Here is a 15,274-nt window from a genome sequence, read left to right as displayed (position 1 = left end):
CCAATTTAAATAACATTGAGAAACCTTGCATACATACTAGCATGTAAAAAAAAAATGCTTGATAATATCAAGGGTGAGTGAGAAGGTAGAACAATGAGATGATTCATATATTGGTGGTTGTGACGATTAAGTTCATGTGTCAACTTAGCCAAGTTTTGATGTCAGTTGTTTAGATCAAGCAATCACTGGCCTGATTGTTACTGTGAAGATATTTCTTGGCGTTATATCATCAGTAAAGTTGATTGCATCCATGGCTGAGTACATTTACAATCAACTGCAGAGATTACCTTCATCAATGAGAGATGTCTCATCCAAAGGGTCAAAGTCTTTAAAAGGAGAAGTGATGATTTCAGCAGTCAGAAGGGAGCATTTCTTTTCTACTTCAGCCAGCCAGGTTCTCCTGGGGAATTCATCAAAAACCTTCATCAGAGTCCCCAGCTTGCTGTCTTCCCTGTGGAATTTGGACCTGTGCATCCCCATAGTCTCATGAGATAATTCTAAAAATCTCATAATGTTTACAGATATCTCCTGTCAGTTCTCTTTCCCTAGAGAACCCTAACTAATACAGTGGTAGAAATGCAAAGTAGTACAGCCACTTTAGAAAACAGTTTGGCAGTTTCTTATAAAGTGAAACATGCACTTTTATCATATGACCCAGCAATCCTACCTGAGTCCTATACAATTTGTATGTTCACACAAAACCTGTATATAAATGTTTATAACAGATTTATTCATAATAACCCAAAAACTGGAAACAGTTCAAATGTCCTTCACTTATGAAATGGATAAACAAACTATGGTACATCCTTACAATGGAATAGTAATCAGGAATGAAAAGGAATGAACTGCTGATACTCAGAATAGCATGGGTAAATCTCAAATGCATTATGCTATGGAAAGAAATCAGACTCAAAACATAATACATTGGATGGTTACCTTATATGACATTCAGGAAGAAGTAAAACCGTAGAGAGAGAAAGAGAGAGAACAGATCAGTGATTGCTAAAGGCTGGCAGTGGGGAAAAGGGTTGGCCACAGAGGGGCACAGAGGAATTTGGGGGGATGATGATTTTGTTCTTTATGTAAATGACAATATTGGTTACATGACTATATGTGTTTATCACAATTCACAGAACTGCATATTAAAAAAAGTGAATTTTACTGTATGTAAATTATACCCTAATAACAAAAATGAAGCAAATAGGCTTGAAATATCATTTCCCTTAATATAGTATCTTTGCATATAAGAACACTGAAAATTTGAAGTCAGGAGAGTAGTCTAGTACTAACCAAAGTATTCTGAAGAAGTCCACGTTAGTAATCATAAACAGTAGCCTAATCTCTGCAAACAAGCTTACTCTGACTCTTACTAGGCCAAGGAAACAAGAGTGAGACGATGAGTGATGTAATTCAAATTATCACCTTTCTAAATATGTCAAGTGTACGTCCTGCTGACAAAAAAGGACTGTCTGGCATGGCAAGTAGCTGCATCAGCTTTTCAGTCTCCAAATACAAAAATGAGTGTTATACTTATTTTTTAAATATTCTGCATAAGGAAAGAATATTTTTCTTCATTACCATGATTATAATTGTTGCTTAAAAAGCGTTTTTCATATAAGCAGAATTCAAGGAGAGAGATAATTACTAAAATCAAAACATTATACACCATCGTATAAAATGGTATAACATATATTTGGAAAGGTGCCTACATCTTTTTGTATTTCCTGTTTCTCAAAGTTCTAATTTAATCTCTCAAGGGAAACATATGACCTGAAAGCACATGAATAAAATAGCACAGCTGTGTTCTCATCATCCTGCTAACTCCAATACAGGATCAATACTGATTGTTCCATTCTGGATCATAAAGGCAGCCTACATAATGCTATTGACCAAACCATGGTTGATCTGATGGCTCCCCAGACAAGATTGTAAACAGTGGTTCTCTGAGTTAGAGATATTTATATAAACAAACGAATGAGAAAAGAGACCTTCTAAAAGTAATAACCTGTAATTGTAGGAATCTGGCTGCCAACTTCTAATCACCTTTTCCTTGTCCTGATTTTGCTCTGAGGTGGGCCAGCACAACTTATTAACATATGTTTTCAAAACCATATACCTGTGGTCACTTGAGGAGATGCTTCGCAAATCCCGATGCTGTTAGAAAACATAATGTTCCCTAAAGACTAGGCAGAGACTAACATAAGCATTTGGGGAAATTGCTTGTCTGAATTGTTAATTGCCCCACATTTAAGTAGCAAATTAAATGTGGATATACATTTTCTTCAGAGAGTAATATTCATATTTTATAGAAACAGGAGGCCAATGTACAAAAATGTTCATTTCTTATGATTATTGTTTCTCTGTCTGTTGAAGACTTTGCATTCAGGGAAAGATTTTAGGGAAATGTACCAATAAAAAGAGTATCTTCTCTAGAAGGGATCAAAAGATACACAAGTGATTGAGGGCAAAATTAGAATCATGTCGTATTACATACAAAAATAAAAGAGAACCATTTTAGTATATAAAAAAAAACCCAAATCACTTGGAAGATATGTAAATTATAGCTAGAATAGTAATAGTAAAATATCTATGTACTAATGGATGGGTAAGCTCAAATGATAAAATGATAAAAATGGTTACTATATGTCAGGAACTATTTGAAGAATATTGAGTGGCATCTCTTTTAAGCCTTACAACATAATTATCCCACAGTAGAAATGCAGAGTGAGAGGCATAGAATAGAAGTCATGGTATTGTGTAACTGGAAATTCTGATATTTCAAGGGCTTAATAAAAGTAAATCTAATTTCCCGTTCATATGACAGTCCTATCTGGTCTTCAGTGAATACCTTTCCAAGTACTATTTCAGGATCCTCCCATTTTCAGCCTCTAACATCTGAGGGCCTAGAAGTTCTCTCTGCTGAATCCCCAGAAGCCAGATAACTCACAAGTGAAGAGACACTGTGGAAGATTCTCAGGACTCAGAGGCTAGGTCAGTTCTGCCCACATTACAATGGCTAGAAGCCCAGTTAATGTAGCTCCAGACTAACTATAAGTAAACTGGGGAATGTCTTCTTTTTATTTGCCAGAGAAGAAGAAATGGAATTGATGAACATCTAGACATTCTCTGCCATTCTCAGCCCAAAATCGATAGAGTCAGTGTTAGATCTTAGGCACGCCGACTCCAAATTCTACCACCACTCAGAAAAGAAGTGTGATAAAGTTCTTGAATTTAGAATGAATGAATTTTCCATTCCTCTAGATTTCCTCTTACTATCTATTAATAATAAAACTCTGGAAATCTATTTTTTGAGTCTATTTCTAAGCCAGAGAAAGGCTTTGTTGCCTCAAAGCTACTTACATTTGTTAACTGTTAATGTGCATTTGATAGAGAGGAAAGGCATACTTTTTGACAAAATTTCCTTGCAATTTGAAAAGGACATAAAGTGTGTTCCCTCAAAATCACAGAATGGAGTTGGTCTGTGTTGAAGGAAGCTTTCATTAATTCCATTAGACTTGATCTGTGAATAATAGCTCCTTAGTTACCCCTCTCCTTTAATTGAAAAAATAGTTTTCTTTAATATAATGCTGGGGAATACAGATACCATGTTCATATGTGTATATTCTGATTAGCTTATTTCATCCCCTTAGATAGTGTTCTTCCTACTTCTCTTTAAGATCTTCACCAGTGACATGTTGCTTAATCCAATGACCATGCTTCATGAAAGGTACTCTGTGAAGACATATTTCAAGTACAGAATTTTCTGTTGTACTCAAATGAGGTTCTTAATGAAATTAATCTGATGCACTTTTATGCACACAGCCCCTTAGTGTTGCATTTAACAAACCATAAATGATAAGTAGCTCAAATAGGTAACTTTATAATAATTGGTATTCATTTCACAGTTAAGCTAAATTTTAAATTTTAGTTATTCATGTGGTCAATTCTTCTAATTCTTCATTATGTGTTAGCAGAATCAATATTTATCCTTTCAACTGATAGCACATACAATTTAATAATTTCCATATCACCACTCTGCACATACACAAGTGCTTATACAGGATAAACCCAATAAATCAAAAGCTAAGACGCCTTCTGTCTTTTGCTCTTTTCATCTCCTATATTCCCACCTAACACCCAAAACCCGTTTTGAATTCTGATCTTTAATACCTTTTTTTCCCCCCATTTTCTTTTATTTCCCTACTCTTCTTACTGCTACATCTACCTTGGTAACTCTTTTCAGACTGGACCATATTCACCATCCTCCAGGTATTTCAAGATTGGAGATATAAGAAAGATGAAACAAGTAGACTGTGGATTTTCTACTTTGGATTGAAACAAGGAAGAGAAGTTGCAGTGAAGAGATTACATAGAGAAAGAAAACGTTTGCAAACTAAATGAATTAGAGCCTAGCTTTACTGTCATTCTTTTTATCCTGTAAACATTTCTTAGTCTTTTCTATGAGAAAATTCTCCTACTTCTTTCTATCCCAAACCTTTACTGCCTTTGCTGTGCCTCTGTCCTCATTGTTGCACTGAAACTGCTTTTAAAGGTCTAAATTGATCCTATTAGGGAATCCAGTGCATTCTCTCTAGTCTTCATCCAAGAATATTTCTCAAATAATTTATCATTCACTTCCCCACTTTCTTCCATGAACTGTTCTCCCTTGGGTGTGAAGCTTTCTATGTTCTCCACTTAAGTATTTGATTATTTCTCACTTTTTCTTGCTGAAGAGTCTACTTCTGCTTGCCCCTCAAATGTAGCAGTTCTACTCTGGGTTTTACCTGTATCCTAAATAATCTTTAGAAAAGATGATTATCTGCTCCTTAGCTTCAATTACCAACTTTATGCTTGTGACTTCTAAATCTGTATCCCCAATCTAGACTTCTGAATTAGATCTAAATCCTTCCTGGCCATTATCTTGCCAACATTTTAAACTAAATATAGTCAAAAGCAAATTTAATATTTTACCCCCAAGCTTTGAATCCTCCTATTATTATTAATTCTTAACTTTATTGGTATAATTAACGCCACGTCATGTTTTCACCAAGTTTTTGGCCATCTGTGCTTCTAAATGTTCATAGGCCTAATTTATGCTATTGCCACTTCTAGCCTTTTCTTCCTTCACTCCCTGTTGCTTATTAAAGCTGCTGGAGTGCAATATATGCCAGAAATGGAATGCCTTGTAAAAAGGGGAATTTATTAAGTTGTAAGTTTAAAGAAGGCCCTGAAAATGTCCAAAATAAGCATCTAGGGAAAAATACCTTGATTCAAGAAAGACTGATGGATCCAGAACCCCTCTGTCAGCTGGAAGGGCACATGGCAAGGTCTACTAGCTTTCTCTTCTCATTTCATAAGGCTTCTCCAGGGGCATTTTCCTTCTGCATCTCCAAAGGCCTCTGGCTATGTGGGCTCTGTCTGCATTTTCCAAAATGGTTCCCTCTTAAAGGGCTCCAGTAAAGAGTCCCACCATGAATGGGTGGAGACACATCTCTATGGAAACCATCTAAGCAAAAGTTACCACCCAGAATTGGGTAAGTCGCATCTCCATGGAGACAATCAAAAAGCTCCCATCCAGCAATATTGAATGAGAATTAAAGAGCATGCCTTTTCTGGGGTACAGGACAGTTTCAAACTGGCATACTCTTTTTCACTCATCTTTCTTCCCTTCTATTAAGTACTTTCAACCAATACAAATCAGTTGTATATCATTTCTGTCTTCAATAACCAGCAATGATTCCCATTGTCTAAACAGAAAATTCTAGTTAATCTATGAATTAATCCTTGTTCAGGCTCCAAATAATTTCTAAATCCATTTCCTATCCTATCAAACACTATGGATTAGCTGCCCAGGACTTTTTATCATTGTCTGCATTTCTTGCATGTTTTTATGTTTTTATTTTTAATTTTCTGTTTTTTTCATTTTCTCATTTGTTCCCCTGGATCTGGAATGCACTCTCATAGATTTTGCCTCTTGAAGTACTTTTTATCTTTTAGGACTCAGCTTAAATGTAACTTCTTCCACAACTATTTCCCAGGCACCCTCCGTCATTTCCAGACCCTGGATGAATCCTTCCCTTTCAAAATCATACTAGTTTTTCTTTAACATATGTGTCTTTCTGCCATGAATTATAGTTGTTTATGTTATTGTATTTCCCACCTAACCAGTGTCACTTCCACATTCATGTTGGCAATGTCTTAATTTGTCTAAAGCAATTTTGTGCCTTTGGAACCCTAACAGAGTGCTCAGCAGGGACTAGGTAATCAATAAATATTGAACTAAAGTAGCATATAAATTCAAGACAATTTTGGACTGATTCCACCATAATCAAACAAGATTTGACAACTCAATTACCTAACTTTAAGGGGTAAATGAACTATGTTTAGGACCTAGCTTAATTTAATGGGCTAGAAATGGCACCTGAGAATATTAATCCCCTTCCTAAAGTTAAGCTATGGTGTTGATTTATTGAGTCATTCATCCTACAAAAATTATGAAACGCTTCCTGTAGCTATGGCACACTGCTAAAGTTAGGATGACAAACCGAAAAGAGAAATGGATATATCGCTGCTCCAGCAACCCTCTTGACTGTAGAGTGGCAATAAGAGCAGTTTTTAAGAACATAGGCTTTGGAGTCAGACTGAGCTGGTTTCAAATACGAGTGCTGCCATATCTTTGCTGTAAAATCTTAGGCTACTGTCAACCATTCAGTTTCCTCATCTCAAAAACATTTATTACAATATAATTGGTGTGTCATACTGTTGTGAGGTTTCAAAGAAGTAACATATGTAAAGAACTTGACATATTATTCTTAATTTGTAACTATCGATACCAGTTGATGAAACCAAAATGTAAATGATTTCCATAATACAAAGTAAAAAGACCGTAACTTCTAAAGAACTATTTATTTTTATTTATTATTAATAATGTGCTTTCACACACCAAATCAATGGTCTTTGTACATTATATAAATAGTTCCATTAACCCAGGATTGTTTCAAAGTGCATTATGAATTTCCAAACCTGCAAGTCAGTTGTTGTTGATTCATATAGATATATTGCTTGAAGTTAAAGCAGGAAAACAGAAACTTTTCCAGGTATTTTGAAAGGAAGAATTTAATATAAGGTATTGGTTGCTCACACAACTGTTGCAATCCAAAGAAGTAAAAATCAGAAGCTGAAGAGGGAACAGCTAGCTTTCAAGTTTGGGTACTGAAATTTTGATCCAGACAAGAAGGAATCCCAAAGACTGGGTAAGTTTTCTAAAAGCGTATAGAAAGGCAACAGAAAAAAGACCAGGTCTCTACCCTAGAACACTCTAAACTTAGAAAGGTGCCGAGAAGAGGGGGACTAACAAAGGAGGCTGCAAAATTGGAGGAAAACCAAGTACTGTGCCCTGGAAGCAAAGAGATGAAAGTGTTTCAGGAGCTATCAATTCTGTCAAACGTTGCTAGTAGGCCAAATAAGCTGAGGACTGAGGAGCAGCCATTGCACTGATCATACTTACTGTTATTGGAAACCTTTACATGAGCAGTTTCTGTGGCACAGTGAAGGTGAAAACCCTACCTAATGGGTTTAAGATAGATTCAGAGTAGAGAGAGTAAGCAATGGTTTTGGGCTTTTCTTTTTACCTGTTGTTGCAATAAGGAATAGAGGAATTGACAACAGTAACTAGTGGGAGGAATGGGATCAAGGTGTTTTTTGTTTGGTTTTGATTTTTACTTTTTAGTTTGGAGAAAAACAAGAGTGTGGTTGTTCACTCAGAATGAGCTAATGCAGGGTTGGGAAACATTTTCTGTGAGAAGCCAGATAGTACATATTTTAGGTTTTGTGGGCCATTTGGTCTTGGAGGCAACTACTCAGCTCTGTTTGCTGGAGTATGAAAAAAGTTATAAACAATATGTTAATAAATGGACATGTCTGTGTTCCAATGGAACTTAAATTGCAAAAGCAACAGGGGCCTGGGTTGCCGAATCTGATCTAATATAAATGAAGGAAATGATGGCATGGAGAAAGAGTAGAAGTAATACCCTTGAGTAGATGAAGGGGATGGGATCTGGTGAACAGAATGAGCAGGAAGTGGAGATGTAATGATGAGTTCAACAAGGTTAAAAAGGCAAGAAAGACAACAAAATGTGTAAGTGGGTAGACATGGAGTGTAAATCTGAGGAAAATCTATTCTGATAGCTTAAATTTTCTCAGAGAAATAGGAAGCTAGATCAAAATATTTGAGTGAGTATTGGGAAGGAGTGTGGGAGATTTAGGAAGACAGACTGAATGAAATATTTGCATGAGATAGTAAAAGAGCAATTGCACTAAGGAATACTACAGATAATTGAATTTTTAGTATATTTTCATATTGGAATGTTCCAGATGTCCTTTTATACATTGCACTTTTCTTTTCATTTATGTTTTATTATAATTTACTTTTTTTTTTCTGAAGCACCAGATAATCTTGTGGCAAATAACAACATAATGTGAATCATTTGAATTTAATCTTCAAAACCATTACTTATTTTCCCTCCCAGGAGGAGAAGACAAACAATAGAACTGTCACAATCCATTAGTGCCCCAATTTTTAGACAGCAGAATTAGTCACACATTCTATCCAGATATATTTCTTGTTTAGCAAATATTATTCCTGTTAGAAATTATTTGTGCAATGAATCCTCTCCTATCACTTCATCGATGTTTCATGCATTTATCATATTGAATTCTAATTTGCTCTGACAATTTGCTAACTTTTGCTTCCATGATGTATTTTCTCTGAAAGAGTTCAGATATAATGAAATATATCTAATATTTGTCTAATATTATGCTACCAATGGAAAATAAATTATTGAAAATGAATATGTTCACATTGATTACTGTGAAGGTTACACATGGACTGCTATATCAAAACAAGCCTCAAAAGATAGAAAATCAATTAATGTGTCAGATAGGAAAGGCATAGATGATGAAATCAACCACTGAGTTGACATTTTTCTTCTCAAAATAATTTAATTTACCAAAACTTGAACGGATTTGTGACATTGAACATCCGTAATAGCTAAAAAGTGAGAAATCAAAGAGATTAATCATAAATTTTATTAATAATGCTTCAAACAAATGCAAACCAATGTGTTTTAGAGGAAATAGATACTGTTTCTTCTCTAGACAATGACAGAAATTTCCTTAGATCAATCAAAACGATATTATTAAGGGGTATGCACTAAGTAAATATAAACGGCATTTATATACAAAAAGTATACTTGTGTCCTAGTTAAATATAGAATATATGTTTTTTTTTCCCTCTACAGAACTGTTACCCAACTGCCAGCATTTGAATTGTCAGTATAAATGTGCAATTGTCAGAAATAATACAAGATGTTACTGTGAGGATGGATTTGAAGTAAAAGAAGATGGAAGAAGCTGCAAAGGTAAATATGTCATGTGATTATACTAGATTGTATTTTCTGAGAGTCTTTGTGAATAGAAATTTAATAAAGTGTCTTTGAGCACCTTCCATATGTTCTATACAATATTATTATTAACTTTTTTGTTTATTCTCGACATTTGAAAGTTATCGCTCCCCCCAAATAAACACATAAACATTACAGATAGACAAATATACCCGTTTTATTTCATATTGAAATATGCATCTAAATAAACTAAAACTAAATGGAAACTAAAACAATGGAAAATGTTTTGGGTAAATATTAAAATATTGAATATTTTGAGTTTGTAATATAGGTGCTGTGTAGTAAGAATGTTATTAACTAGTTAAGGTCACTAAATACTAATTATGTAATGTTCTTTAAAATGTCTGAATTGATAATCCTGACAGCTGGTCATTTTGTCAGTGGCAATAATAATGAACAAGCATGCATGTAAAAATTATGATATACCTATACATTTTTCAACTCATTAATTCTTGCTTTTGTGTTCTACTCAAGCAAATATTTCCCTCTGCTATTACTGAACAATTCTAGGTTACTTTTCCATTATGTAAATTGGTAGACTTATGTACACATGCACACATCTATATATACATCTATAAATATATACTACACAGACATATGCATGATATATATTATTATACATAGATTATATATCATGTTAATGTAATCTATCTACTGTATAAATAGGGTATATTCTTTTATTTGGCATTTAGAGTTATAAAATATATATTATATATAGTATATATTATATATAATATTGAATCTCCATATTAAATCAGATAATAACTGCATTATCAAAGCCTCTAATAAATAGAATATTTTCCAAGGAAAATGCTCTGCTGATAACTTCAAGCCTTTGTTTTAATATTATCACTTTTACCTTAAATAAGAATATTAAAGTCAAAAAAACGTTTATGAAGAATATTCATCAAAATCCTGATGTTCAAGTGAGAAAAGTAAGGCCCTGAGAAATAAAGTGACTTACTTTACTTAAGTCCACATGTCTTCTAAGTAATACAGCTAGGACTAAGACACACACCTCCAGAGCCCACTTATTCTTATCCTAAAGAGATTCATTGCCTTTTCAAGTACATTTGGCGATTGAATTTTTAATTTTTTCCTGCATAATACAAACATTATAGAAACACATTAAATGTTATCAAACCCAGAGGCTGCATATCTATCTGACATCTGTGGTAATAGCTAGATCTGATTTTTTATGCAAAGTCTGAATGTTTGTAGGCAATCTTGTAATTTTAAAATATTTGTCTAAAATTATATGAGTCAATTAATATACTAGTTTGGTCCTCTTGAAATAAAGGTGAACACTTGGGGTCTCACTATTCTTTGTATCATCCCACTCCCCACCACTCAAAAACAGAACAAACACAGACATACAAAAAACCTTTGTACTTGAATCTTCATCTCATAATCTACTTCTGGGAAAACCCAAGCTAAGAAAGGAATTTGTTAAGGGAAAGATAAAAGATTGTTGAGTAGCATAAAGGGCCATTTACCTTGGGAAACTATGCATTTGTGTGCATTAATTTGTACTATAGTTTCTGCCCCTTTAGACGTGCCTGAAATTTCCAGTTTCAAACAGATTTTGCCATTTACACAGGACAGGGTTTATATACTTGTATGCATCTTTCTCACTCTTTTGCTATGTGTGGTTCCTATAGGAATTAGGATTTGAAGCTCCTTTTCCACAGGTCAAACTAAATTGAGCATTTGAATTTCCCTATCTCTTCATTAAATTCATGAAACTATCACAACCAGTTTCTTCTTTTGAACACTAGTAAGGAATTGCACAGTGCTCATTTTAGAAGGTAACCATTGGAAGAGGCGCTCTCTTCTCTAACTCGACTCCTTGAAGGCCAGATATAAGCATCATTTTGTCCTCCTGAAGCCAAATTTTCAGGAAATTTTAAGTTCTTGAAGGGAGAAGGAAGGCAGCATTACAAGTAATGACATGCCTAATGCTTTGCAGCCAATTGTGTCAAGTTATGTCAATATGACAGGAGAAAAAACAAAATAAATCGTTAATCATATTGCTCTCCTGGACAGCCTAATCATATCAGAAAAGGTGAAATAGGAACTGATAACATTATATTTGAGAAATCTGTGAAAATAGATAAGAATCATGACTGCCACCAGACACTGGATTTTACCAAATGTGAGATTTAATTTATTTCATTATCACTGTAGACTTAGTTCAAAATACCTATTCTTTTTTTTTTTTCTGTCCCCAAAAGGACTTACTTCAAACAAGCCATCTATGAATCCTGACTATTACATAAAGTTGAAGAAATCCAAGAATGGTGCAAATTAATGGCATTACAAATGCATAGTTTCCCAGTATAAATGGCCCCTTATGCTACTCAGCCACCTTATTGTCTTCCTTTAGTAAATGCCTTTGTTAGCTTGGATTCTTCCAGAAATAGACTTTGAGACAAGGATTCAAGTGAAAGGGTTTGTTTGCTTGTTTCTTTCTTTCTTTTTCTTTTTTTTTTTTTTTTAGTGTCAAGGTGTGGCTGATACGGAGAAGGGAAAACATATAATAACATTTGGGTTATTAAGCCAACTACCACAAAGGCTGATTAAAGTTTAAGAGTGTGCCAAAACTCTCTAATGAGGGGCTAGGGAAATGGAACATTTATACTGTAATTTCCAAAGAATAATTGCTTGTGTGTTGGGGATGGTGTTATTTCTTCTGGAACTTCAAGTGTCCTAAGTGCTGGTAGAGATTCTCACAGTAAGTGTTTGGGGAAGAACTCCTGGGCACAGACGCAAATCTCAGCAGCTGTAGGGTCGGCATGAAAGGTCTGAGGGATGTGGGCAGACAGTGTCTGTAACAGTTTCCTTGACCATTTCTCTGAAAACTTCCTTTTTTTTCTCTTAAAATAAATTATTCATTCATGCAAAATCTATTTCTGTATATATTCCCTTCTGTCCCAGTTTGTGACTTTGCTTTCCTAAAACATGTAGCTTGTTTGTTAGGTACCATCAGATATCAATGTCTTCTACTTACTCTTCCTCTTGCTTCTCCCTATTTTACATTTGTATCCACCCATGCTTCTTACCCTGTCATTTCAGAAGTTATATTCTTATCTCTTAAATGTCTCTTACATTCTTTATTTTTCATTTGTATTAAAAAATCTCACCCAACTAACTTTTGAACTTTATCTGGTTTGTCAGTTACCACCTTTTTCTTATATATTTCTAAAAACTGCCTCTTCACTGACTCTCTGTAGTACATATATATGCTCCCAATTCTCCTATATTGAAATTGAAATAAATATCCTCTCTGGACTAGACCCTTCCTTTCCCTCTGGCCATCTCTCTGCCCCAACCTTCTTTAAATAAATTCAGCATTCTGAAGCTCCAAGGACCAAACTCTGTTAACAGGTTAAGTTTGTATATACTGTTCCATGTAGGGACTCAGTAAAATTAAAGCACTTTTCAGTTAATGACTATGCTTTTCATCTATGGTAGTGTCCCTCTCATCATTTTACTGCCCAAGATCACTATACCAGCATCCTTATTCCTGAATCCAAATGGCAATTTTAATTTTTTTCTTACTGTTTTTCTTCACTGCATATAATGCCTTTGAAAACTGCTATTCTTGAAAAGTTCTGCTTCCTCAACTTCCGAGACAAAACTCCCTCTCAGATTCCTTAAGTATTATTCTTCACAGGAGGCTCTTTCATCTGTTGAGAGAGAAATAACAAACTGAGCTTCAAGAAAACAAAAACATTAACTTGGAGTCTTGGAATTGCAATTTGAGGAGTATAGATTCAGATGGCAACCCAAATAGTCCCTTCTTGGCACTTCCAGAAAAGGGTTTTTAAAGAAAAAGAAGAAGGTTACAGAGTTGTTTGTGGCTGGTGTATATTTGGGGTGTTCCAAATGTCCTTCAGGTTAGTTTACTGAATTCTTTATCTTGTGGTTTGTTTATGGTGTCCAGAGTCTGTAGGGTTTTTTTTGTTTTGTTTTGTTCTTTAACATGGGCAGGTACCGGGAATCGAACCCGGGTCCTCTGGCATGGCAGGCAAGCGTCCTTGCCTGCTGAGCCACCGTGGCCCACCCAGTCTTTAGGGTTTTAAGGAACATTGTTGCTTGAGGCTTTTGTATGTCCACAGTTTGTGATCTGGCTGGGATGTGCATAAGAGTAACTTCCAGAATGACTTCCTGACTCCATTTTAAATCTCTTTGCTATAGTAAATCTATTTTGGTTAATTTTTTATACACATTCCTTTCCCTTCTTTATTGGTATCTGTTCCAACCCAGATCTTGGAAGACTTGGTTCAGGGCAGCCCGAAGACCAAAGAGCACATCAGGCACACAGTTTGACATGAATTTTAATGAGGACTTTTGAACAGGAGAGGATTCTTCCCGATGGTGGCTGGTTGGGAAATGGAAGTTAATGCTCCACAAAGAGGTCAGGGGAGTGCAAGGGCTTAATAAAATTTCAAAGGGTAGGATAAGGGTGAAGGATGAGGGTATGCAAACAGACAGAGGAGGTGGGAGTTTTGTTATCAACAGTGATCAAGGGAGTGAAGTTTCAATGTTTTTTTAAGATGCCATTTGTACATTCTTTCCCCCTAAGAAGATTTGATGACCTTTGTTTGATGTCTGTCCTAGTCATGTAGGTGGGTAAGTGCAATGACTTGTTCCCAATATGGAGGGGAATCCTGGGCCCTGGATCCCCACAGTCTACCTCCCATGCAGCACACTATGCTGACCATTGAACAGACATTTCATCCATATTCCACAACAACAGTACAAAAGACACAGAGCCCTAGGAATCCCCACACAGAGATTACAACCCTAAAAGAGATGCCAACATGGCCAAGAAAGGGATTTAATTCATTTAGATCAATATCATCTGATGTGTTAAATTCTGCCAGGCCAACAAGGTATTTCACACAGTCCAATTCACACAAGGGTCCAAGGAAGGCCAGAAGTTCCTGAAGATGGCAAGTCCCTGAAAACCCAAGATTGGGTTTGATTGTGGATATGAGGTTTCACTGAAGCCCACCATAGGAAAGAGTTTGCTAAGGCTTTATCAATAAAAAGAATGATGTTTACAGGGAAATATAACCGGGAATTCCTGTTGGTTTAACAGTATACATGTTAAAGTTACATTGGTTGACAACAAGGTACTAGGGAGAAGAACATATGGGAAGGTTTTAATTATGAGATATTTTACCTGCACAAATGTTGAGAGTTTTCTACTGTGACATCATTCTTAGTATAGGCATAAGAAGGGTCCGCATAGTTATGCATAAGGTTCCTGTGGTAATAGGAGGCCCCAGATGGGTTGTTACTTTACAATATTTTTGGTTGATTCCTATTCCCCATGGGCTTAAGATTCCCTACCGTCACAGCCACATAGGCCAGTGCTAAGGTTAAAGGACCTTCTTTTCCCCTGTTTGTATGTTCTGAGGCATAAGCAACAACAAATTATTACTATTCCACCTCTTAGGCTGTAAAGCAGCTGGCCCTTTAATTTGTATTCTCAGAGCCTGCATTAATCCTGCTATTAGCATTTGGGAGCTGCAGCTACCCAGTGTTGCATTCAGGTGAATTCAAGTCTGGTAGAGTTTTTAGTTCACTGTTGCAAGAACCTATTACCATCATGCAACTGTTCCTTTAACAAACCATTTATTCTTTCAATAAGGCCCACACCTTTGGAATTTAGGGTAGATGTAATGTCCACATGATGTCCTGATCCATGGCCCAGGATTGGGCTATCAGCCCAGTGAAAGGGATCCCCCGATCATTGTCAATCAATGTAAGCATTCCATACAGAGTACTCACTTTCTCCAAAC

The 15,274-nt window shown here is 35.6% G+C and overlaps 1 protein-coding gene across 1 annotated transcript in view; it reads left to right on the top strand.

Moving 5' to 3' along the window:
* The window catches only part of LRP1B (LDL receptor related protein 1B), a 1,945,542-nt gene that overhangs the window by 874,233 nt on the left and 1,056,035 nt on the right, over positions 1-15,274 (top strand). Inside the window, exon 4 of the mRNA XM_077153691.1 lies at positions 9,300-9,419. Coding sequence (XP_077009806.1) covers positions 9,300-9,419 — 120 coding nt within the window. The remainder of the gene's footprint in view (positions 1-9,299; positions 9,420-15,274) is intronic.

This window comes from Tamandua tetradactyla, chromosome 3 (assembly GCF_023851605.1).
Source record: "Tamandua tetradactyla isolate mTamTet1 chromosome 3, mTamTet1.pri, whole genome shotgun sequence".
Classification (NCBI taxonomy): domain Eukaryota; kingdom Metazoa; phylum Chordata; class Mammalia; order Pilosa; family Myrmecophagidae; genus Tamandua; species Tamandua tetradactyla.
This window is presented reverse-complemented; position numbering and strand designations above follow the sequence as displayed.